The sequence below is a fragment of the Octopus bimaculoides genome, chromosome 9 (genome assembly GCF_046866305.1).
Source record: "Octopus bimaculoides isolate indiv1 chromosome 9, ASM4686630v1, whole genome shotgun sequence".
Classification (NCBI taxonomy): Eukaryota; Metazoa; Mollusca; class Cephalopoda; order Octopoda; family Octopodidae; genus Octopus; species Octopus bimaculoides.
In genome coordinates, this window is record NC_142936.1 from 35,258,785 (window position 1) to 35,285,082 (window position 26,298).

Sequence of the window (26,298 nt, forward strand, 5' to 3'; positions counted from 1 at the left end):
ACCAATATTCCTTCACTATCTTTTCTACTGAGGACTGCCAATCAATAACTTCTCACACTACTTTCAATTTCTATATCTGATAATATCATTAAAATCTAAGTTGGTGACTGCTTTTTAAATTAATTGCAACAATTATCTCTTATGCTTATTAAGCTCATTGATTTTTAGCCCCCCCCCCCCCCCGCAAAAAAAAAATTGATTACAGCGTTTACTTATAAAACAATAAACAAGCTTTTGTCATTAACAGGTTATTTTATCAATATCAAGAAATGGTATTTATATGTAGAAAAATCAAATGGTAAAAATTACAACAGAAGAAAGCCTGCCAAAGAATATTGTTGCAGGCAGTGCCCAATCCAGCTTGGCCTGCTCTCTGGCTTTTCATCGGTTACAACAATGAGTATTCCAGATAATCTGATCAACAGAACAGCCTACTTATGAAATTAACATACAAGTGGCTGAACACTCCAGAGACACACATTCTTTTAACATAGTTCTCAGGGAGATTCAGCATGACACACCAAATGTGACAAGGTCATTCCATTGAATTACAGGAACAACTAATTTTTGCCAGCTGAGTGGACCGAAGCAATGTGAAATAAAATGTTTTGTTCAAGGGCACAATGTGCCACTGGGAATTGAACTCATGACCTTACAATTGTGAGCCAAATACCCCAAACCATTAGGCCACAGACCTCAAGCTACACACCTCTATCCAGCCTAACGATATAACCAAACAGCATGAGGTATCAACCTAGTCAAAGACACAATTCTTTGAACTAACATTTTAACTAAGAAAAGTATAGTGGAGTTTTAGAACGAACTTCAGTGTGCATTTTGTTTTTTCTAGAAAGAAAAGAATTAGAAATTCAAATCATATTAAGGGAAGATAAAATCAGTAGCAAGAAAATTTTTTTTGATTAGAACAGACATGTCAATTGTCACTTAAAAGAAGAAACATTAATACTAAGTAAACTGCTTTGTCCTTTTAAACATGTCTTCAAAAATTTACCAAAATTCCATAGACCCATGAACAATTCTTAAAGTAACAACTATCTACATGCTAGATTATAATCTAAACTTTGAAGCTGACTAAACCGATTTACCATGTTGTTGAAATAATTACCTTTGAATCATATTAGCAGAAAATGTTTATTCTCAAGAGACTTTCCTTTCACACACACAAACAAGTTAAATGAGGTGAAGGAAAATAGAGTTAGCCACAAAAAATAAAGGCAAAAACTAAAAGGAATTATATATATATATATATATATATATATATATATATATATATTAATAGTTATAACCAAGCTAACATGGCAGTTCAAAAAATAGGACGAATGCTGCCGTTGATTAGCTCCAAGAGACCATTGCCTCTAGCTATGTGACACACGAACCAGTGTCCATTATAACCTTCGAACAGAGAAGGTCAGCTGCTTTCCCTTGCTGGTCTAGCATCTACAGACTAGTTTCAGGGTGTTTGCCCCTTATCAATGTAGAGCAGCTGAACCCAGCAGGCATATAATATATAACATATAGCTTGTAGTTGAGTTGGATCAGACAAAACAAAAGAATTCATAAAGATATAACAAATATGAAATCTATGATTTTATGGTACCTATCACATGTTTTATTATTTTTCCATCCCTTAGAGACTGATAAAACAGATAACTGACCAGGATAACAAAATTCATTTGAAACTTGAACTGCCAAAACTGACTTAACAGCAAGAAATCAGAATCCTGCTACAATAACTGCTGGACAGCAAATTTTTCATGGTCTAGCATTTTAATTAGGAAATAGACTTACTCAAAATACAAAAAAATCTGGAATAAAATTCTAGCCGTATCATTAACCTTAATTTGAATAAAATAAAACATGCATAGTAATATTTATTCAATATGTAGGAATAATGAGAACATTTTGTCTAAAAGATCAATGCATGCAAACAATTCATACATATTGGTCAAATAAGATTTAGTTATTGATTTAGTTGTTATTTAAAAAAGCAGAATTAAAACTGAGAAATATAAGATGCGAAATGATAATTCAGAAAATTGTTAGAAGGTTAGAGACTAAAGTAATTCAAAGTTTATTAAATGTGTGAGAAAGTGAAGAAAGGAAGAACTGAACAAAAGATGCAAACACTGTGTAGCTACATGTATACACAGATGCAAGACACAGGTAAATCAAATGATGAAGGTAGACTAAGAATACAAAAATAACAATTTCAGTACCAGGATTTGGGTCAGTTTACAATAAATATTTGGAAATCTATGGAAATTAAAATTATCATAAACTAAAGTTATTTCAAAATTTCAGGAAAACAATCACTGAATAAAAGATAATAGCAACATGATAGGAAGATATGAACATCTGATAATATTTAGAATATTTAGATATTGGTGTCTACTTTTGGGAGGTTCTGAGGTATATATATTTTTGTATGCTTATAAACTAATATGTAACTATCTGCTACATACTAGATAGGTGGCTTTAATGAGCTTTCAGAGACCAAATGGTTAATTATAATTGTTGTTGTTGGTGGTGGTGGTGGTGTGTGTGTGTGTGTGTGTGTGTGTGTGTGTGTGTGCGTGTGCGTGCGTGCGTGCGTGCGCATATATATATGTATACACACACATCATTGTTTTAACATCCAATTTTCCTTGCCTGCATAGGTCAGATGGAATTCATTGAGGTGGATTTTTTCCAACCAGATACCCTTCCTCTTGCCAACCCTCATCTGTTTCCAAACAAAGTAATAATCCTCTAGTCCATCATACAATGAAACAAAGAACATATACAATAAGAAGCTACAGCAACTAGAATATAATGGGAGATGTGCCACAGGCAACTCACTAAACTAAAATATCAAGAACTGAATCCAGAAATTTATTAGCTTAACTCTAAATATAATCTTAGAGCAATGATACAGTAGAAAGGCTTCTCTGGTGCATTTAAAAGCATATGATCAGGAGATTAAAAATTCAAGGCCAAAATGAAGGAAAAAAAAAGGAAGGATATTGATTAAAGCTCTGAGTATAACATTCATGAATTTGTGATTGAACAATATGGTGGTAAATCCTCAGAGAATCTGTGTTCAAGTTTAGATTCACACAATACTCTAAAGTTGTTAAGAAACATTAATATCCACCCCCTCTGTAAATTTAAATGTACCAAGATCTTTCCAAGATATTAATAAACAATGGGAGCAAATTGTATTCTTCTGGGTGGGAAATACCATTATAAATAAATGTATCAGGTCATCCCATAAGTTCTGTCCGATTTTACCTTTTTTAAAATTGAATGAAATTTTATAGTATTTTAGAATGTCTAATGGAATTAAAAATTATATTTATGCATTTGTGTACATTTAAACTAATTAAATATTATTTTACAGAATAATAGAATTTAAATTTCTTTGATTAAAACCCTTTCTAACATAGAAGTATCCAAAGAGCATTTGAGGCACATAATGCTTTATGGGTATAAAAAAGGAAACTCTGCAGCTGAAGCGACACAAAACAAACACTCAGTTTATGAGAAAGAATGCTTGAATGAAAGAACTTGCAGAAAATGGTTTGCAAAATTCAGAAGTGGAGATTTCAACCTTGAAGATGAAGATCAAACAGGACGTCCAGTTGAGTTTGATGATAAGCTCCTTGGGGTATTACTTGAAGAAAATCCTGCATTATCAGTTGAAGAATTGGCAATAAAGCTTAGTTCAAACCATACAAATGTTCATCGTCATCTTCAACAACTCGGAAAGGTTCCTAAACTTGGAAAATGGGTGCCTCATGAATTGTCCGAAAGCAACCGCAAACTCTGAGTTGACATCTGCTCTTCTCTCCATTCTCGCAAACTCATTTCACCCTTTTTGGATAGACTTGTGATTGATGACGAAAACTGCATCTATCAAAATGTTAAACGACATAAACAGTGGTTTGGTAAAAGGGAAAAGGCTCAACCACAAACGAGAAGGGAACTTCATGGGAAAAAGGTTCTTCTCTCTATCTGGTGGGATTGCAAAGGAGTAATTCACTTTGAATTGTTACCACCTAATGCAACAACCAATGCTCAAGTCTACTGTCAGCAATTAGAGTGTTTGAACCAAACTTTGAAGAAAAAAAGACCTGCTTTAGTGAATTGAAAAGGAGTGATATTTCATCAGGACAATGCAGAATCCCACACTGCAAAGATCACATCACAGAAGATCGAAGAGCTTGGTTGGGAAAAAATTCCTCATCCACCTTATTCTCCTGACCTTGCTCCTTCAGACTACCATTTGTTTTGTAGTTTACAGAATCATTTGGGGGACATAACTTTCGCAAGCCAGGAGGAGGTCGAAACTGACATTTCAGAGTTCTTCACTTTGAAACCAAAAGAGTTTTTACATTGATGGGATTAAAAAGCTAGTAAATAGATGGAAGGAAGTCATAGATAATCAGGGAAAGTACATTGATTAAATTTCAATTAAATATAACATTTGATCACCTGTTTTCTTTATTCAAAATTTGGACAGAACTTATGGGATGACCTGATAGATAACATAAAGTTTACAGCAAAGGAATAGGGAAAGATTCAGCTCACTTCTGGTAAGTATTCTCTATTGATCATACACCAGAATATAAATACAATACAGCAAAGAAAGAGATCAAAGAGAGGCACTGTACATAATGATCAAGTAATATAAAATAAACCAAACATCTGAAGGAAATAAGTCAACAGTAACAAATAGTGGGGTATAAACAGTCTAAAAAGTGAAATGATTAGGTTGATGTGAACAAGAGGATAAGTCTGGCATTAACCTTTTGTTAATAATCTAGGTTGTGGAAATCGGCCCAATTACATTCTACGCAAAAGAAAAAAACAATAGTAAAAAAATTATTAATTCATTTCCTAATCTAAAGATGAATAGGAAACCAACTTGCCTTGTCTAATACCATAACCTGATCCTTAGGTACCTTTAGCAAAGACCACTCTGTTATAAGAAATTGGGCAGGCCTCTTGTTGGAGGATACTTTCATCCATCGGTTATGAAAGCCATGAAGTAAAGCTATGGGTGCTAATGTTTCTTCCCATGACTAAACTATTATATAAAGAATATAGTTTCAAAAAGATCATCACATCTAATGAAGCCAGATTCTGTTAAATATACCCAAGATATCATAAAGGCAACGAAATTAATCAGGTCGAGAGGCTAAAAATCATATATAGACAATTCACAGAATTTCAATGACAAAGAATCTCAATCTCTATTCACTAGTTCTTCCAATTCTTCATAAATATTGCACAGATGAACGAAGACCGACACTAATGCTTCTTTCTACTAAAGGCACAAGGCCTGAAATTTTGCAGGAGGAGACTAATCAATTATATTGACCCAGTGTTTCATTTGTAACTTGTTTTATCGACCCTGAAAGGATGAAAGGCAAAGTCAACCTCGGCAGAATTTGAACTCAGAAGTGTAGCAGCAGATGGAATACTGCTAAGCATTTCACCCAGTGTGCTAACAATTCTGCTTTAAATAATAATAATAATAATAATAATAATAAGAAGAAGAAGAAGAAGAAGAAGAAGAAGAAGAAGAAGAAGAAGAAGAAGAAGAAGAAGAAGAAGAAGAAGAAGAAGAAGAAGAAGAAGAAGAAGAAGAAGAAGAAGAAGAAGAAGAAGAAGAAGAAGAAGAAGAAGAAGAAGAAGAAGAAGAAGAAGAAGAAGAAGAAGAAGAAGAAGAAGAAGAAAACAACAACAACAACAATCCTTTCTACTAAAGGCACAAGGCCTGAAATTTGGTGTGAATGGGATAGTCAATTATATCGACCCCAGTACTTGACCGGTACTTAATTTTATTGACTCTGAAAAGCTGAAAGACAAAGTCGACCTCATTGAAATTTGAATTCAGAATGTAGCAACAGGCAAAATACTGCTAGGCATTTCATCCAGCGTGCTTGCAATTCTGCCAGCTTGCCGCAGCAGCAGCAGTGGCAAGTAGTAGTAGTAGTAGTAGTAGTAGTAGTAAACCGTACAAAAGTAATCAGGCAATGAAATGCTTATAACTAAATTCACAACATGGTTTACAGTAAAATTTTCCTTCATCTCCTTTTACATGGTAAATCAATATATTTAAAACAGTACAAAAAAAAAAAAAATTTAATAGGATTTCTATAAATTTGGCACTATGTCTTTAAAGTACCTAAATGTTAACAACATGAAAAAACTATATTTTAAAATCTTATTAATTTAGTATTAGTTTGACTAAACATTAAAAAGCAAGTAAATATATGATGTAAGAAAGGAAGTTGATAAAGAGAGAAAGAAAATACTGAGAGAATGCAGACAAATAGACAGACAGAAAGAGAGAAAGAAAGAGAGAAAGAAAAAGAGAAAGAAATAGAGAAAGAAAGACAGACAGACAGATAAAAAGTGGTTAGCTGCAGAGACTATCATGAAAGAAAGACTTAACAATTGATGTAAGTTAGTGGTGTGTTTAGTAAAACTTGTTCACCTCCTCAGGCTCCTGGCCAGAATAGTGGAGGGTGTCTTCTGGATTTTCAGCCGCATAGATGATGGCATCTTGGTCGTGGTTTACCAAATCTCCACTCTGAACTGACAGCTGCTGGTGTTCAAACTGTAGGAACCAACCAAGCCATTAATAGCAGAAGAAAAACATATGCAGCAATGAAAATTAGGGAAAGAAAATGGAGAAGATTTTTGTGGCACATCAATTCTGTTGAAGGAAATTTTTTTTTTGCTCAGAAAATACAAACATTAGGAATCAAGTCAGATCTCTGTGTAAAAAGGTAAAATCTGGAATCCAACAAAATTACTGAAGATATCTGAGTGTATGTATATAACTGTGTATCTATAGACACCTGTATGTGAATATACATATGTATACATAAATTTATATATACATACATGTGTCTGTATGTATGTGCATATATATATATAAAAAAATATATATATATATATATACACACCACACAAACACACGTGTATGTGTACATATAATAGGAGTTTAGAAAAGTAGACTGATTAGAATTAAAAATTCATGACAACAGAAAAACAAAAATAACTTAATATACTATAATAACTAATAATAAATAATAAGTAGAAAAATTTGGCTAAAAAGAGACAAAACTATACAATGTGAAATAAAATGGATGCAATTAACATTTCGGCAACAAAACAAAAAAAGAAAGAGGCTAAAATACAAGTGCTTAAATTGAAATCATCAAGAAAGTAACCTGAAAGTTAGAAAAATTAATTATTTAACAAAGGTTAAAATATTGGAAAAACTACAAAAGAAATTTAAAACAAAAAAAAAAAAAGGAATTATAAAAACAAAAGAAAATAAGAAATATTAAAATAAACGCTAATTTTAAAGGTATTTCTATGACAGCAATGAAATATATTTCTAGCAAAAAGTTTGGGAAATGAAACAAAAAATAACATATTTGTAAAAGAAATGTAGTTTAGTTGAACTGTCTTTCCTCACTGTTTCTTCATGGGCAAAGATCTATTTGGTTAACCCTTTGAACTTGCAAGTACAATTTAGCAGGTGCAATTTCAGCTGATTTATAGCCTGGGAAGACAGAAAGCATGTAGCCATATGGTTTTGTGTTTACAGATCACTAACTGGCAAAAACACTGTTATTTTCAGCTGTAAACACAAAACCATGTAGTCACCCACTTTTCCATCTGCTAACTCATGGGTTCAAAGGGTTAAAATCTAACCAAGAGAAGAAAGTAAAGGATACATCATCACCATTACTGATATAGTTTAGTTTTAAAAAAAAATATAGCTTTGCTGGGAGTAATAAAAATGTTTTGTATAATGTTATGATAACCAATACCATCATTTTTAACCCTTTTGATACCAACTTACTTGAAATCATCTCTGGTTCTACGACACAAAAAACTTTCCACCAGATTTTCAAGTCAAGTTTGTTCCAAATACCAGCTTAATAATATCAAAAGTACTTTTCTAAGTTCTTTGTTAATTTAAAAACTGAAACAGTATTTCCACAAACATATGGTAAAAGAAAGATTAATAACCATAAACTCTAAATGAAAAGGTAGCAAAATTGGCTGAACATGGTACAGAGCCCAATGAGATGATCTGTCTGAAATAATTCATCAATATACTGAGGCTCCTAGTAATGAAACTTGTTTTCCCTACTTCTGGGTGTGAATGAAATAAATAACAAGCTAATGAGCTGGATGAATTCTCTTAAATATACACTTTAGCTTACAAAATATTGCTTGTTTCTGTTGTTTTGTGTTTTTATCAAGTTAAGGAGTTTATATTTTTTTCCATTAAATATTCCTTGGAGTTATTTTTCACATATAGAGAACGAAATGAACATGAAAATATATCCAATTTATAAAATTAATCTAAAGAGAACCTCACTAACAATAACCATCAGCAAACTATAAGGAAACTTTTCATTAATTTGGATTATTTTCTATGACATGGAGAGAAGTGGAATATTTCAGCTGAAAAATCTCTTTCTCCACAGACAGATTCCTCTTCTATCCATGGTAAACAAACTTATCTGAAGTATCATAAACTTTAACAAATAATTCTTGCCAACATAAACCACCACTAACTTCCTCAGCTTCTGTTTTTTTTTACATAGATTCCATTGTGGTGTATAGTAAAATCATAACAGCAGAGAGCCATCTATCGGATAGTCATAACAGAACAACCATCTATAATATAATCATAATGACAAACTTTCTATGGTATAGCCATAACAGCAGTCATTTATAATGTAGTCATATATTGGCAATCTATGGTGCAGTCATCTATATTGTAGTCATAATAACACATGGCTACCTTAGTATGTAGTCATAACAACTTGAAAACAAAACTTCAAAGTCTCTGTTAACCATTAACAAATATGTACTCTACTGAAATGTATTGGATTGTCCTTCAGTTTAATGTTAAATTATGTTTATATATGACTTGACATGAGAGGAATTATATATGTGTATGTGGGTGTGTGCATGCGCATATACATGTGTGCGTGTGATTGTGTGTACATGTGAGTATGTTTCCTCCTTGGTGCCCCATTTATTGCTTCTCAAATCATCTTTATCACACATAACCTTTAAATTTATTTACAATCTCTAGTTTATCTTTATGTCATTCACTGATGGTGTACCATCTAGTCCCATTGACTTAACAGTCAAAAGCCTTTGATATATTTTTTAAGTGGATAGATCTTTTTCTTTTCTGTTCCTATCTCCTTTTCATTCCTACTCTATTCTCTCCATTTCCTTCCCTTATTCCAATTCATTAATGTAGCACTGTGAATATATACTTTGTAATAGCTTCAGTTATTTACTCTCTCAGCTGTAACCTAGATGGGAGGGTGAACTTGCACTATGTTCTATTCTTGTGGGGAGTCATAAATGTTAAATTTTACTCTTAATTCACCTGAAGAGAACAGTTTTTTTTTTACATGATGTAACGCTTTTGCTCACAAAGAAAAAAGAACATGTCTGAAACAGCTGTAGTGAACCTCAACCCAGTTGTGTTATTGTTTATTCTTCACCTAACTCTAGGCACTGGATCTGGAGCTTATAGACAACTGTGGAATATGTGCCATGAGTGTACTCCTGTGTGACTTTGAGTACATGTTGTATATTTTGTCAGTACTTGGGAATGTGTGCATAACTAGAGTGACAAATTGGTATTTAGTATAGTAAGTACGTATATGTCAACATGCATTGTTAGTGCACCGGTGCACTATCCCTGACTCTATATTGGTGCTTTTACTATTTAAATACCCTGGCAGTTACGACGGCAAGCAAAACAGAAAAGGGATGTAACGAAAGTAATCTCCCTCGAGCTTCTAGAATGTTCGAGATCTTTCTGGAAGCTTTCAGTTTCACATGGAAGTCGGGGACTTCAGGTTCATCCCTTATATAAGGGAAGAAATTCTAAATTCGTGCACTCTGTGCTTGTCTAGCCTTAGGTTTGCATTGAGTCAATATTGCCTGCTCGCGCACCCGTTTGTCTTTCTTACTTGGATACATGTGACTACAAAACCAGAACATATTCATGTAATGTTATAAGCTTCCTTCAACTAGCCTTGTATGTTAACGCATTACCTCCAGTAGTAAAAGTTATGACTTATTACAAGCGTCTCATGAATTCTATTCTCTTGTTATGAGACAAAAACAGTGACTCCCTTTTCTCTCATACTGACTAAATTATAGTGTGTCATTAAGTCAGCGTTACCACCAAAAATATATAACCCTGACTTCACTATAAAATGGTGACCTCCGTTACAAACACAATAGCCACTTCACTATACCCGATTCTATTGGATCCTGAAAATTTTGTTTGTTTCTATGTATGCATGCATATATATATGTATATGTATCTTATCTATAAAAGGCAGATTTTCTCTGTGTGTATGCATGTTTAAAATTTATACATTTACACAAGTCCAAATTTAGTGGATGAAAACATTGGAATTAATATTCTAAATATAAATACCATAACTTAGGTCATAATGTCATTTTTTCGGTCAAAATAACTCCTAATTACGAAAAAAATTGATAAAACTACATACATAACCATTTTCCCCTATAATATAATCTTATTTCCTACTTCTACTACCATTACAAATCGTTTCAACTGCTACTTTCTGTTATGAACGTTTATGAACGATCCAAGAAAAAAGACAGAAAGAAACGAAAGAGAAAGAGTGAGTCATATAAACAGACACACTAGCAATCATACGTAAATACGCACATATATCTTCACATACATGTACCTATGGTTACCAATGACCTCATTCTAATTGGCAGGAATTGTAAGTTCACTTTCCATTTCTAACACTGTCATTCACCAAGATAACAAAAAAAAAAAAATAGCGACACATTTTTTTTCAAATACGATCAACAAACATTTATTCCCTACAAACCATATATATACATACATACATACAAATACACACATACATACAAATAAACACATACATACAAATACCTGTCAATCTTTTTCAAATACAATCGACAGTCAAACATTTATTCTCTACAAACTGAATTTTTTGAAAATCTTTCTTAAAGCACATTTACTTACTACCATATATATATACAGAGAGACAATACACACTAATACACTCAAATACATACATACATACAAACACCTGTCAGTTTTTATATTTATTTGCCGTTTCTTATCACCCTTTCCCCCTTCAATTTTAAGCACACTTTCCAAGACAATTTCTCTGTACAAGTAACTTTCACATTCACAGTCAAACATTTATTCCCTATAAACTGTGAGTTTTTTGAAAATCTTTTTTAAAACACATTTACTTACTACCATATATATATATATATATATATATATATATATATATATATATATATATATATATAGAGAGAGAGAGAGAGAGAGAGAGAGAGAGAGAGAGAAAGAGAGAGAGAATACACACTAATACATACATACATACAAATACACACATACATACAAATACCTGTCAGTTAATTTATTTATTTGCCATTTCTTATCACCCTTTCCCCCTTCAATTTTATGCATACTTTCTAAGACAATTTCTCTGTACAACTAACATTCACCCTTTCTTTGGGACCTGAAATGCCACCGAAAAAGAGAAGTCACCTCAGTCGCCATACCGCATCAGCACTGGTGCTGAAGGCGATTAGAGCAAACGAGTCCTCCAACCAAACGCCTTTTAGACTTTCACAGAGCACTTTATGTTCAGCGGAATGCCGAGCTGCTGAAAGTTTCCAACAGCATACCGTATGTCTAGCCAAAATAGCTTCATACGATGCTCCTTCCAGGGTTACAGAGGGCCTGGAACAAAGGGCAACTCACCTGGCTAGAAACGCTGCTGCTAATGCCGCTTCCAGGGCTTCAGAGGGCCAGGAACAAAGGGCCACTCGACTGGTTACAAATGCTGAAGCTACTGCTGCTTCCAGGTCTTCCGAACGTTTGGAACAATGGACGACTTGCCTTGCTACGAACCCTGCCGCTATGACTTCTGAAGATGCAGATGGGCGGTCCATTACCATTGAAAATGTGGCTTCTGCTACTGCTGTGAGACCTTCCCACGACCAACACGGGCAACGTTCTACGTTGCAGCAGAACAGTCGACGGCGAGATGCTGCGTGCAGTGTGACGAGTCCCAACAGCCCTTACTGGCACCTACAGGCTTTCAAGTATGAGCCCAACTTTAATTACTCCATCTGCGCTGAAATAAATATAGGGGAAATGCGCTTCAATTGCCAATTCTGCCATGCTAAAAAGTGGGCTGGGTACCCATGATTAATCCCCCTCTTTCCTCCATAGGGCATCTATTCTGTTTTCACAGAGCATGAAGTTTTGTAACAGCACGTCCACTGCTGTTGGTGTAAAAGGAACATGCCGTATTCACCTGTGAACGTTTTACACACCCTTCTAGGACTACCTACCAAATTGTTACAATTGTTAGAATGATAACACAGCCATTTCAGGGCCACCTCACATTCTATTGTTACCCACTTCCGAGAGTGTTGCAATGCTCTTTGCAGAGCTTTCTATCCAATTGCAAATCAATTGGTTGGCCGTAAACTTATATCAATCTTTGCCTCAATAAACATAATTGAGTAGAATCATTAAGAGTACTTTAAAGCAATTAAGCCCCAAGCAATGCCAGGCACTTCTGCTAGTATACATATATATATACACGTGTGTATGTGTATATATATATATCATCATCATCATCATCATCGTTTAACGTCCGCTTTCCATGCTAGCATGGGTTGGACGATTTGACTGAGGACTGGTGAAACCGGATGGCAACACCAGGCTCCAGTCTGATTTGGCAGAGTTTCTACAGCTGGATGCCCTTCCTAACGCCAACCACTCAGAGAGTGTAGTGGGTGCTTTTACGTGTCACCCGCACGAAAACGGCCACGCTCGAAATGGTGTCTTTTATGTGCCACCCGCACAAGCCAGTCCAGGGGCACTGGCAACGATCTCGCTCGAAAATCCTACAGGAGCCAGTCAGGCGGTACTGGCAACGGCCACGCTCAAAATGGTGCATCTCATGTGCCACCCGCACAAGAACCAGTCCAGGGGCACTGGCAACGATCTTACTTGGCTTGCCGGGTCTTCTCACGCACAGCCCATTTCCAAAGGTCTCGGTCCGTAGTCATCGCCTCGGTGAGGCCCAATGTACGAAGGTCTTGCCTCACCACCTCAGCCCAGGTCTTCCTGGGCCTACCTCTTCCACGGGTTCCCTCAACTGTTAGGGTGTGGCACTTTTTCACGCAGCTATCCTCCTCCATTCTCACCACATGTCCATACCAGCGCAATCGTCTCTCTTGCACGCCACAACTGATGCTTCTAATGTTCAGCTTTTCTCTCAAGATACTTACACTCTGACGGGTATTCACATTGACATTACACATCCAACGGAGCATACTGGCTTCATTCCTTGCGAGCTTACGTATGTCCTCAGCAGTTACAGCCCATGTTTCACTGCCATGTAGCATGGTTGTTCGTACGCATGCGTCATACAGTCTGCCTTTTACTCTGAGTGAGAGTCCCTTTGTCGCCAGCAGGGGTAAGAGCTCTCTAAACTTTGCCCAGGCTATTCTTATTCTAGCAGCTACACTTTCAGCGCACCCACCCCCACTACTAACTTGGTCGCCCAGATAGCGGAAGCTATCGACTACCTCTAGTTTTTCACCCTGGAATGAGATAGAAGTTGTTTCCTGTTTGTTTGCAGTCTTTATTGCACCTGAACATCTGCCACAAACAAAAACTAACTTGCTAGTTAACCTGCCTTTGATGTTGCTGCACCTCTTATGTGTCCATAGCTTGCACCGGGTACATCTTATAGAGTTACTACCTACTCCTTTTCTACATACTGAGCAGGGCCATCTACCTGAAGGGGTTTGTGTTTTATCTACCTTCCTACTTATTAGGATTTTGGTTTTAGCTAGGTTGACTCTAAGGCCCTTCAATTCTAGACCTTGCTTCCACACCTGAAACTTCTCCTCTAGTTCTGATAGTGACTCCGCAATTAGGGCAAGGTCATCAGCATAGAGGAGCTCCCAGGGGCAACCTGTCTTGAACTCCTCTGTGATTGCCTGGAGGACTATGGTAAATAATAGGGGGCTGAGGACGGAACCTTGGTGGACCCCTACCTCTACCCGGAATTCATTGCTGTACTCATTTCCAACCCTCACCTTACTGGCCGCATCTCTGTACATGGCTCGCACAGCTCTCACTAGCCATTCTTCTATCCCAAGTTTCCTCATTGACCACCAGATAAGGGATCGGGGGACCCTGTCAAAGGCTTTCTCCATGTCAACGAAAGCCAGGTACAGAGGTTTATCCTTGGCTAGGTATTTCTCTTGCAACTGTCTCACTAGAAATAAGGCATCAGTAGTGCTTTTACCTGGCACGAACCCAAACTGCATCTCATCTAAATTGATTCGCTCCCTAATTAGTTGGGCTATGACCCTCTCTGTAACTTTCATAACCTGATCTAACAGCTTGATGCCTCTGTAATTATTTGTATCTAAAGCGTCCCCTTTACCTTTGTAGCAGTTGACTATGATGCTGCTACACCAGTCATAGGGTATGACTCCTTCGTGTATCACCTGGTTCGTAATACGGGTGACTAGGCTATAGCCAACACTGCCAGATATTTTGAGCATCTCTGCAGTGATTCCTGATGGGCTGGGGGCTTTCCCGGTCTTCATACTCTTAATTGCTTTATCTACCCTGGTACTATCAACTCGGATAGCTGGTCCCTCTATTGGGTCGACATAAGGCAGGCTCTCTTTCTCCCATTCATTCTCTTTATTAAGTAATCTATCGTAGTGGCATCTCCAGACCTCTTTCTTTGCATCCTCATTTAATGCAAGCGTACCATCATCCATGCGAACACATTTCTCTCCTACAACATCACTATTCTCTCTCCTACACTGTCTTGCAACACGAAATACCTCGAGTCTTTGGTCCTCACGGCGCAGAACATTGGCAAATCTTTCCTTATCTGCTTCCCCTCTGGCTAAATAAACCTGTCGCCTAGCCTCCCTTCTGGCACATTGGTACAATTCCCTGCTACCACCGTTCTTCCAGTCCTTCCAAGCTTGTTTCTTTTGTCTAATAGCCCTGTCTACCTCCTTGTTCCACCACCACGTTACTCTGGGTTGGGAGGGGACCTTACACCACCCACAAATCTGGTCGGTGGCTTTTAACAGGTTGTCCCGCAGAAATCTCCAATTGTCTTCCACGTTGTATGATGCTATATCCCCTTCTATTTCGTTAAATGCTTCAAGTAACTTGTCTCTAAGTCTCTGTCCGTTTGCAGGGTCTTTAAGCTTCCACACCCTTCTTCTCCAAGCCTGTCTAATTCTGGGCACCCATTTTGCCTTGATCCCAAAGTCGCTAACTACTAATCTATGTTGTGGGGTACATTCTTCGCCAGGGTAGGTTTTGGCATTTATAAGCCGCCCTCTTTCCCTATTTCTGGCGAGGATGTAGTCGATTTGGCTAGAGTGTCTGCCGGAGCGGTAGGTGACTAGGTGACTGGCAGGTTTCCTGAAGTTGGTATTGCAGACCATAAGATTGGTTGCATCACAGAACTCCAGCAGTCTGGTTCCCTCCTCGTTGCGGGAACCGAAGCCATAGCCTCCATGTATGCCATGGAAGCCCCCAGCACGACGTCCGACATGACCGTTGAAGTCTCCAGCCACAAATATATATATATATATATATATATATATATATATATATATATGATGGTTGTCTACTCCTTATGCAGAGTTTGACCACCTCCTGTACCTTCATCTTAGCACCATCATGGCATCTGATGTGGCTTTTTAAACCAGACAATGTTCTGAAAAGACACCCACACAGATTACACATCTAATTTGGACTAACAAAAGCTGCATATAAGTCCTGATCTTTGTGTATCTTAAATGTCTTTTGAGGCCTCCGTTGGACTTGCAAAGCTTCTGGCATACACTGCATTCAAAGGTGTGCACAGACATATAGGCAGAATAGTTGGTGGAGGTTCCTTTTCCATGTGTTTGCATATGAGATTTGAGCCTGACTAAAGACAGGCATGGTCTGTTACAGGCTGTACACACAAAAAGGTCATTGTCATTCACCTTCTCGGTCGTTACATTCTTCCTTAGATCTCTTTTGAATCTTAGATGCATTATCCTGGCCTCTTTAAATGCTTTCACTCCACTCCACACTTTTGTTTGCCATCCAACTTGATCCGAAGCAAGGATCCATTCTTATGGATCCATTCTAAGTGACTTCATAGTATATATATATGAATATACATATACATACATATATGGATATATATATATATATATATATATATATATATATATATATATATATGAATATATATATATAGATATATCAAAATATATATGTGAAGAGAGAGAGAGAGAAAGGAAGGGGGATAAATCTGTGAAACATGTAACATGCTTTGATAATCATCATAGAAAAACATTAACACTAGAAAAGAATTTTAACTCCAAATAATCTTTTATTTGGTCAGCAATAAGAACTTGTGAGTAAATCAAAGTTTTATTGCAAAAATGAGAAACAGGGACAGAATGATCAACCTTTCTGTGATTAATGGCTGATTAGTTCTAACGACCTCTGAGCAAGGAATATTCATCTTTGTTTCAATAGCTCATGAGAAGAGTTCAGTTGAATAGTAGGAATGAATTAAACGCTAGTTACACTAACAAAAAACCCGAAGAAAATATAGTACTTCTATTAAGTACAGGAGTGAACTTTGTCTCTGTAAGGACTGAACTATTGGTAATTAAGTTCAGGCGAGGTATACAAATCATTCTGCCTTTCCATCAGGCTAGTTATGGCTCTCTTCTCAATAGTAGTTTATTGTTTTAATTCTTTTAACAGTTTTAGCTTTTGGACATCACTGTGAAAAATATAATCAATTATATGGACCTGAGTACTTGACTAGTACTTTATTTTATTGAAAGATGAAAGGCGAAGCCAAACTGGGTAGGATTTGAACCCAGTATACTGAGAAATGTAACCAAATAATGCAAACTATTTTGTCCTACAGTTTATCAATTCTGCAAATCCACTGCTCTTAAAATGTGAAACCCAAATATGATACATTAATAACTACTATACAGAAAAGAAAAGGTCAAATAAAAGTCTACAATATCATATAAATGTCATCCCATAAAAAACTGAAATGTTTATTTGCAGATTTATGGTAGGGCGGGATGTAATGGAGAAAAAATAGAATGAAATGAGAAGCTCTGGTCATTGTCGATAACATTATGAACAGCTACATATCACAGGTCAAAGAATAAATCAATAACAATAATAAAACTAACACAAAAAACAACAACACAAATAAGAGCATGCCACAGTGTGAGGATTGCAGCCCAGTTAGAGGAGCAGGTGGTGGTGGAAGAAGAAGAAGAACTGGTAAAAGTTGTCAGACAGTTGTAGTAGTAGTAGACACCTTCGTTTCAATTTCATCACCAAAAGACTGGGACTGAGTTACATCAAAGTGTATAACCTCCGCTTGCTCCTCCTCCTGCAGCTGCTGCTGTTGTTGAAGGTGTGGCGGAGGTGGTGGTGACTGCATCATCCCTGTGGAAGAGTTATCAGGATGGTGGGGGCTACCATTTTGCTGTAGTAGTCTATTGCTACTTTGAGGGGTCTGCTGCAAGAGGGCAAGAAACATTGTTAATTAAAGCAAAAATGATATTAAAATAGCTTCGCCAGGCACAGCAATAGCAACTAAAGCTGCTAGTTTTCATATTAAGAGTGAGTAATTTTGTTGATATGCAAACTGAATTTTGCATAGCTACCTACAAATAAGAAATCATATGTTTTGCTTCTGTTTTCTTCATGTATAGGAACTGCAATTTTAATACTTATTTAAGAATTTTACAAATAACTTTCCATAAATTTAGAGGTAATTCGTAGGAGGAAATTTCTGGAACATAAAATCAAAACAATAAAGAACTACAAAATCAGTATCAATTTTCAATGATACAGTTCTATATTTAAGAGATGAGGAATTATATACATTATTTACATTTGACGTTGTGTTAACAGCAAACAAGATGAGGACAAATATCCATCAAATGTAAATAATGTAAATTTTCAATGAGTTAAAAAGAAAACAAAAAAGAGAGAACAATACGAAATAAAGCTAAGATTTTAAAACTAATACTTTGGAGAAAATATCAATAAAATGTATTCTGAAAAGTAGAAAGTTCTGCTATTTTCAAGAATTCATGGACATATATACTTATATGTGGTCTAAGTATATAGACTGTTGCCATATATGTGGTCTAAGTTTATGGACTGTTGCCATAGTAATGAAGCTAAAGCATGCAGAGCGAAGCCACTTGGCACAGATTGACCTTGAGCTCAGCTGTGCATGGACACTAAGTTTTAATATTCTAGCTCACTTCTGCTGTTTACAGCAGTGCATGGAACAAAGGTGTGTAGCGTGTGATTGTTGCACTGACCACGAAATGGGAAGTTGAGCAGAGAATCTGCATCAAATTTTGCCAAAAGCTTGGCGATACCTGCTCAGAGGTCTACGCAAAGTTTTCAAAACGTTTTCATCATTCTCGACACAATAAAGGAGATCTTGCAGATTTATGGTAGGGCGGGATGTAATGGAGAAAAAATAGAATGAAATGAGAAGCTCTGGTCATTGTCGATAACATTATGAACAGCTACTTTGTCAAGTGGCTTCACCCTGCATGCTTTAGCTTTGTTACTATGGCAACAGTCCAGACACTTATTGATCAGACCTTGTATATTTAGAAATACACACACACACAGCTGAAAGTAGTTTTAGCACAAACTTAGCAGAAACACATTTCATACCCAAATCTTCAGCGATAATGGACTAAACTGAACTGTAACTAATCTGCACATCCTCTGATAACTCATGGATGGTGATTCAATGATTTCCCCTCACAGCTGCACATACATCTGTGATGTTTTTCTCAGTTCTGCTGATTGTGGTTCTCTCAGAACGTTTGTCAATATCAACATTTTTCCAGCCATCTTCGAAACATTTGAACCACTCGTACACTTGTGTGTGGCTCATACACTCCTATGCATACACTTTCTACAACTCTGCATAGGCCTCTGAGCACGTATCACCATGACAACTTTCTCTGTCATGGTTAATGTGACAATCACACGCTACACACCTTCCTTCCAAGCACTGCTGTAAACAGCAGAAGTGAGCTAGAATGTTAAAATTTAGTGCGCATGCACAGCAGAGTTCAAAGTCAACCTTTGTCAAGTTGCTTCACCCTGCATGCTTTAGCTTTGTTACTATGGCAACAGTCCAGACACTTATTGATCAGACCTTGTATATTTAGAAATACACACACACACAAATATACATATTGCACATATAAATGTAATTAAAGTGGAATAAGTTTCATGCATGGCACTTATCAAACTAACTTTAAAAATCAAGTTCTGTCATTATTTAGTAAAAATTAAATTTTTCTGGAATGTTCAAAAATTATTATTGGAGGGTCACATGATATTCAATAAATTTTAGAATCTGGCTTTAAACAAAAAGTGAGGGTAAGAGAAAACTAGAATAAAATATAATCATACATATAATATGCACACATACACAGTACAAATATACAAAACTGAAATAGAACTTCAATTTGAACAATACATACCAGCCAACCCTGATCATAAGATGTTCTGAAAATGTGTGTATTTGAAAGAGAAGCCTCACCTTCTAGTCAGCCCTCTCCACAATCCCCACCATAGGTCACGTTACTGATAATCTTGAAGAATGCATAGAACTTATTACCACATGGCTGGCATTTTTCCAGTTGAAAATCTGAATGTACCATCTTCACTTCTACTAATACTAAATTCCATAACACCTATTGAATTTATTCCTACAATGCTGTGATGACACCTCAAACATATGCACAACTGTGCTTCCTTTAGTCTTGATGGTGTTACTGTTTCTCAAATGAGATGGCCTTTTGTATTGCACCAATTCTCTAATTTGTCTTCTAATTCTTTGTTACCACAGAACAGTGAAAAATCGCCAGCATCATTCCCCAGTCCAAAAAGGGTAACTGCACATCACCTGTCAATAATCATCCAGTCTCACTTGCTATATCGTCATATTAGAGCCCTGTGTCAGGAAGACACCCTGGAACTATCATAACCTTATTCAATCATCAAATTTGGATTTACCCACTAACTCAAACCAACTCACTGAATTTCTTGAAGACATCACTTGAATCACAGATGATGGTTAATAGGTGGATGTTATTTATCTTGACTAATCAAAGCCTTTAAATATGTGTCACATGAACAACTTATGGTGGAGCTCTCTGCAGTGGGCATGAGGACTAATCTTTTATAACTGGTTGAAGTCTTTCGTTCTCAGTAAAAAATAAGTAGCCATAGTATTAGGACACTCTATGCACATCTGGGGATCTATTCTTGGTCTTCTGTTGTTTTTTGCTTATTAATGAAATATCAATCCAAAGCATGTTAGTGTGTTGAAATATGCAGACAACATTAATCTGTACCTCAAAATAAAAAGAACAGATCCTATATGCAACTGATCTTTCCTGTATTCTGACTTGGATACAATGCATTACTAACTGCCAACACAAGCTAGTTATAGACAAATGCACCATTATACATTCTGGGAGTGAAAACTCAGAATTTATCAACTCCTTACACAACATCAGCCATAAGAAGTCTGCCAATGAATGTGACCTAAGCATTATTCTTAGCAATAATCTGCACTGGATGAACCACATTTCAAAAATTGTCAAAAATGCTGCAGGTGTTTTAGCATCAGTTAGTAAGACCTTGCCATCTGTTCACCAGTTATCTATTTAAAGCTATATATGGCTATGCTACATGAACACAAAGTTTGCATTTCAATTCTCATACCCCAAGAATATTTATCTACTAAAGATGTGCCACAAGGCATACATTATCTGCTTTTCACTTACTATATCTTAACATATTGCTTCTCTGGGTATCAACACATTTAAGTTTCAACATCTAGCAACTGACAACAATTTTGGCAGCCTGGTTGAATTCAATACCTCTAATACCTAAGGATACTTATAGAATCAAAAACAATGCAGCAGCCATCATTTTCAGAAAATTTCTTCATGCCCAGAATTGTCAAAGTATGGAATAAACTATCCATGTCAATTGTTAGCTGTCAGGACACTGTATCCTTAAATAATTCCATGTTTCCTGAAATTTAGCAACACTACTCTTGACATTACTTGGCACCCTTTCCTCTTTATAACTCTTTTACAGTTCACTTTTCTGCCTTACTGTGTACTGTGCAAGTATTTCTAGCCTTCATTGCTGTCTTTACTTGATTTATATGACTGTTTTCTATCCCCTCTTCAACTCTTTTCCAACCAGTTGTAGTGCACATGAGCACTGTGTACAATAAGCTCATCATCATTATGATTTGCATATAACACATATATATATGCACATACATATATACATGTTTGCATATATATGCGTATATATATATATATATATATATATATATATATATATATATATATATATTCGCATATACATATATATATATTCACACACACTCATATACACACAACATATGCATATGTACATAAGCATATACATGGATAAAAGTATATAGTTATACATACACGTAGCTATATATATATTTTTACATACATACATATACATACATACATACATACATACATACATACATATACACAGGTTTACATATAAGTATATAAAAATATATATGAAGTATATTATTTTTTTCTTATAGTTACATAATGTCTTACATCCCACTTCTACTTTAATGTGGATGCATATGTAAACAGGTGTACATATATGTATATACATATGTGTGTATGTAATATGTGTGAGTGTATATATATATATATATATATATATATATACATATACATATACTGGAGTAAGCACATAAATGTGCAACAAGGTGGAAAAAAGAGTACTCAAATACCAGAGGTAGAGTAATATGCTTTATTTAAAAGCAGCAGAAATATAACAAAAAGCTGTTACTCAGAGTTTCACGTTTCCATTCATCGCACAGTTTCGTTAGATTTCTAACAAAACTATCCAATGAACAGGAACATGAAACTCTGAGTAACAACTTTTTGTTATATTTCTGCTGCTTTTAAGTATATATATATATATATATATATGCATATGTATATATGATGGGACTGATGTCTACATGTACATACTTGTTTGTATTGATTCATATTTTCAAGCTTAAAAGTTTTTGTTCATCTATCATAAGACATAATACAGAAGGAAAAATAGATTTACATTATAAAACTAATGCTTACCTGTTGTGCCATGTGCTTCTTTTTAAGCAGATAAGGTTTTACCAACAACATCCATGGCACGCAAAGAAAAGCTACCACCACTAAAAATCCTTGGAAACCAGGCTGAGTAAAAGAAAATTAGCAAATATTACACAAACATGTTGAATATAAAAGAATTAAATTAAATATAAAATTAAACTATTTTATACAAATAAGATTTTTTTAACCCTTTTGTTACAATATTTCTGTTGAAATATGTTGCTCTTGCTTCAGTTGATTTTTAAAATAATGAAGATTTTAGTAAAATAACACAGTGTAACAAAATTTTTATTTTTTTCATCTCTTTGGATAGTGAGTATTATTTCTTATTTGCTTCTATCTGGAAATCAAAGGCAATAACTATTCCCTTTAAACTTTGCCTTTGTGACCTGGACATCAATGTTTTGAAACTGACCTATTTTTCATTATGTTTCAGACAGATTCAGTGCTGGGTTGCTGAAGCAGAAATATTGTCATATCAAATATTCTGCTCAATATCACAGATTTGCTTGTCAGTTGCTTGACCATAACTACTTGAGCATGTCCCTTAGTGGTTGACAACATGTGCATCTCTGACCATGAGCAGGAGTAGTGGGGGAGCATCAGAGCCATGTCTTGAGAGGGATCCTACGGAGTTTGAATAAATGTAACAAAAGCAAAGTTTGAAGGAAATATTAGCCATTTTTCATACTTTCTAGGGGTAAGCAAATAGGGAATAATAGTTGCTACCAAAGGACAAAAATCGTGCTACAGTGTAATCTTTTATTAGAAAACAGGTGTTTAGAATGAAAGTTAGCACAAATGTTTGATGGAAGGTTTTAAATTAGATCACTTTAAAGAATGAAGTTTGCATCATAGAACCAGAGGTGGCCTCATGTGGGTTGGTATCAAAAGGGTTAAACTAATAAATTTTGTTTGTTTCCTTCACCAATGTCTGTTAAACTTGTAAAATGGTGTTGGAGTATTTATATGAAAATAATATTTTCTGCATAACTTCAATATTCAATAATCTTTTCTTCACATAGATACACCTAATATAACAATGTATACTAGTGAGTTGACAGAAACAATTCCAATAACACTAGATTCATAATCTTCTTTCAAGCTTATCTTCAACAGGTATAAGTTAATTCTTTTACGAAACAAAAAGATTTATAAGGCTAGCACTTGAAATTCATTTTTCATTCTGTTAAGTAGATGAGAATCAGTTGTGAAGTGTTACCTGTGATAAACTAAAGACTATACCTCATGGCTAGGTCAAGGACTCAGTTACATACAACTGAGTAGCTGTTCTATATTTTTTATTTGTTTCAGTTAATACACTGAAGCCATGCCGGAGCATGACCTTGAAGAATATTTAAACAAATGAATTGACCCCAGTACTTTTTTTTAAGCTTAGTACTTATTCAGTTTCTTTTGCCAAACCACTAAGTTACAGGGATGTAACCACACTACCACTGGTTGTCAAGTAGTGGTGGAGGACAAACACAGACATAAAGACACATGTATATATATATATATATATATATATATATATATATATATATATATATATATATATATACACACACACATACATATATATAAAATGGGCATCTTTCAGTTTCTGTCTATCAAATCCACTTTGGTTGGCTCAAGGTTATAGCAGAAGCGACCTGCCCAAAGTGCCATACAGTGGGACTGAACTCAGAACAATGTGGTTGGAAAGCAAGCTTTTGACCACACAGCTGCATCTGCACCTGTTAAGAGATATATTTCAGTAAAAAATAGATAACTGTGCAGGTGGCATGTAAAATACACCATTTCGAGCGTAGCCGTTGCCAGTACCCACCTGACTGACCCTCGTACCGGTGGTACGTAAAAGCATCCACTACACTCTCGGATTGGTTGGCGTTAGGAAGGGCATCTAGCTGTAGAAACTCTGCCAAAATCAGATTGGAGCTTGGTGTCGCCTCCTGGTCCACCAGTCCTCAGTCAAATCGTCCAACCCATGCTAGCATGGAAAGCAGACGTTAAACGACGATAGACAACAAAATACACATATCTTCCACAAACTGGAAGCCCAACACTTCATCTACTCAGCTATTTTACTTCATGAATGATGAGGATTTAAACTCAAATCAAATAGTTTTAGATAGCTTGCATTTATGATATACATACCTGACCAGAGTAAAATGGTTTCTCATATAAAGGAGTATCCGGATATTTAAAAAGGAACATATTAATTAAACCTAAAATAAAAAGTAAATAAATAAAATTAATCAAGATATTACAAAGAAGATTATTTACTGAAATATGCTTCTTTATCTCTATAACTATCAATAAGTCCATTCTATTGCAGCTAAAAAAGAAATAAAATTTCTATGCATAAGTTTTCTTTAAACTTGAGTAAAATAAATTGCATTAAGAATGCAATATTCTTAAAAATCCAAAGTTTCTTACTTCTTTTCCCCATTCATTATGTCTTTCCCCACAGTCTTACAACCTACTCAACCACATAACCCCTCCCTCACATTCTTACAACTTATTCAACCACATGTTATCTCCTGCTTTTTCCTTTCTCTCATCTTGTCTCTTTCTTCTGTCTACTGTGTCATTATTATTCAGCTGCTCTTCTCTCTCTTCCCATCGTATTTTCTGCACTGTCAGTCAGCTCCTCTCCCCTACTTCACCCCCAATTCATGCATCATTGGTCACCCATCACCTTCTTCACAACCCTACTCCATTTCTGCAGTTATCACCCTCTCTTCCCTACTTATCATCCCTCAACACTTGTTCTTTATAATATTCATCTCAATCCCAATCTCTAACCATCTCACTCTCTCTCATACACACCTGCAACCTTAACCCATGCACACATCCTGTTCTGTTCCTACTAATTTCCACCTACCTTGTATTTTGAGGGCCCACCCTGACACCTCATCACTATATTTATCTCTTTCTAGCTCCAGCTTGGTCACTCCCACCCTCTCTTCTGTAATATGAATAACTGTGTTGCTCCTCTACAGCAAGAAACCTATTTTTTCTAAATTTTTCTCTGCCATTATAACCTGTCGTCCCATAGCATAAAGGCATCACTTTCTATATTGTGGCCTAGTTTGTTTGAAGGGATTTTTGTCTTGCAGACTGCAAGCTAAGCTCACTAGGGATGATATCACAAAAAAAAAAAACTCCCTAAATCCTTAGTACATGCTGTAAAGTGGTTGGTGCTAGGAAGAGTAGGGACCATGCCAAAGTAGATATTGGTCTTCAGACACATAAGATCCTATCACACCATTTAACTCATGGCAGCATGGAAACATGGGCTTTAAACAATGATTATACTGTGTCTAACAATTTGTCTAATATGATATGAAGATTAAAAACACTTACTTTATAGTCCTCAGAAAGTAATAAAAACTGTTAGTATGTGTTCAAAGCTACTTACCTATAAGTAAACTTGGTGCTGTACCGGCATTTGAGTAATCAAAATGTGTCCACTTCACAAAAATCAAAATGACCAGATAACCAAACAAACAAGAGAGGAATATAATTTGAGGAATGAACTCACAAAATACATTCAATGGTTTCTGGAAATATCTGCAATAAAACAAAAAAGATTTTTGTACATTATGTTGGAGAAAATATACCCTACAACAATGTAAAGAGGGACGATTCATGAAAAAATTGAAATATTAGAAATGTCTTCACATTAGAAAATTACTGTTTTTTAATCTCACAACATGAGATATTCAGCAACAGTACTTTGTAGTAAAGATTGTTTGCCAACATAACATGGCAGTCCTCGTCTAGGACTAAACGTCTTCACATGTTATAGAGAATAATAACATATGAGTTTGATTTCAGATTGTGTTAAGATAGAAGTGAAATACAAAACTGGGA

The 26,298-nt window shown here is 35.6% G+C and overlaps 1 protein-coding gene across 3 annotated transcripts in view; it reads right to left on the minus strand.

Moving 5' to 3' along the window:
- LOC106877132 (V-type proton ATPase 116 kDa subunit a 1) overlaps positions 1-26,298 on the minus strand; it is a 103,478-nt gene that overhangs the window by 15,184 nt on the left and 61,996 nt on the right. For 2 of the 3 annotated variants that reach the window (XM_089357418.1, XM_089357417.1), the window contains exons 11-14: positions 25,844-25,995; positions 24,577-24,647; positions 22,399-22,500; positions 6,506-6,628 (exon numbers count right to left, since the gene is read on the minus strand). In XM_089357418.1, coding sequence (XP_089213544.1) covers positions 6,506-6,628; positions 22,399-22,500; positions 24,577-24,647; positions 25,844-25,995 — 448 coding nt within the window. Of the gene's footprint in view, positions 1-6,505; positions 6,629-17,510; positions 17,715-22,398; positions 22,501-24,576; positions 24,648-25,843; positions 25,996-26,298 lie in introns of all 3 variants that reach the window. The other variant, XM_089357416.1, reaches the window with a different exon arrangement.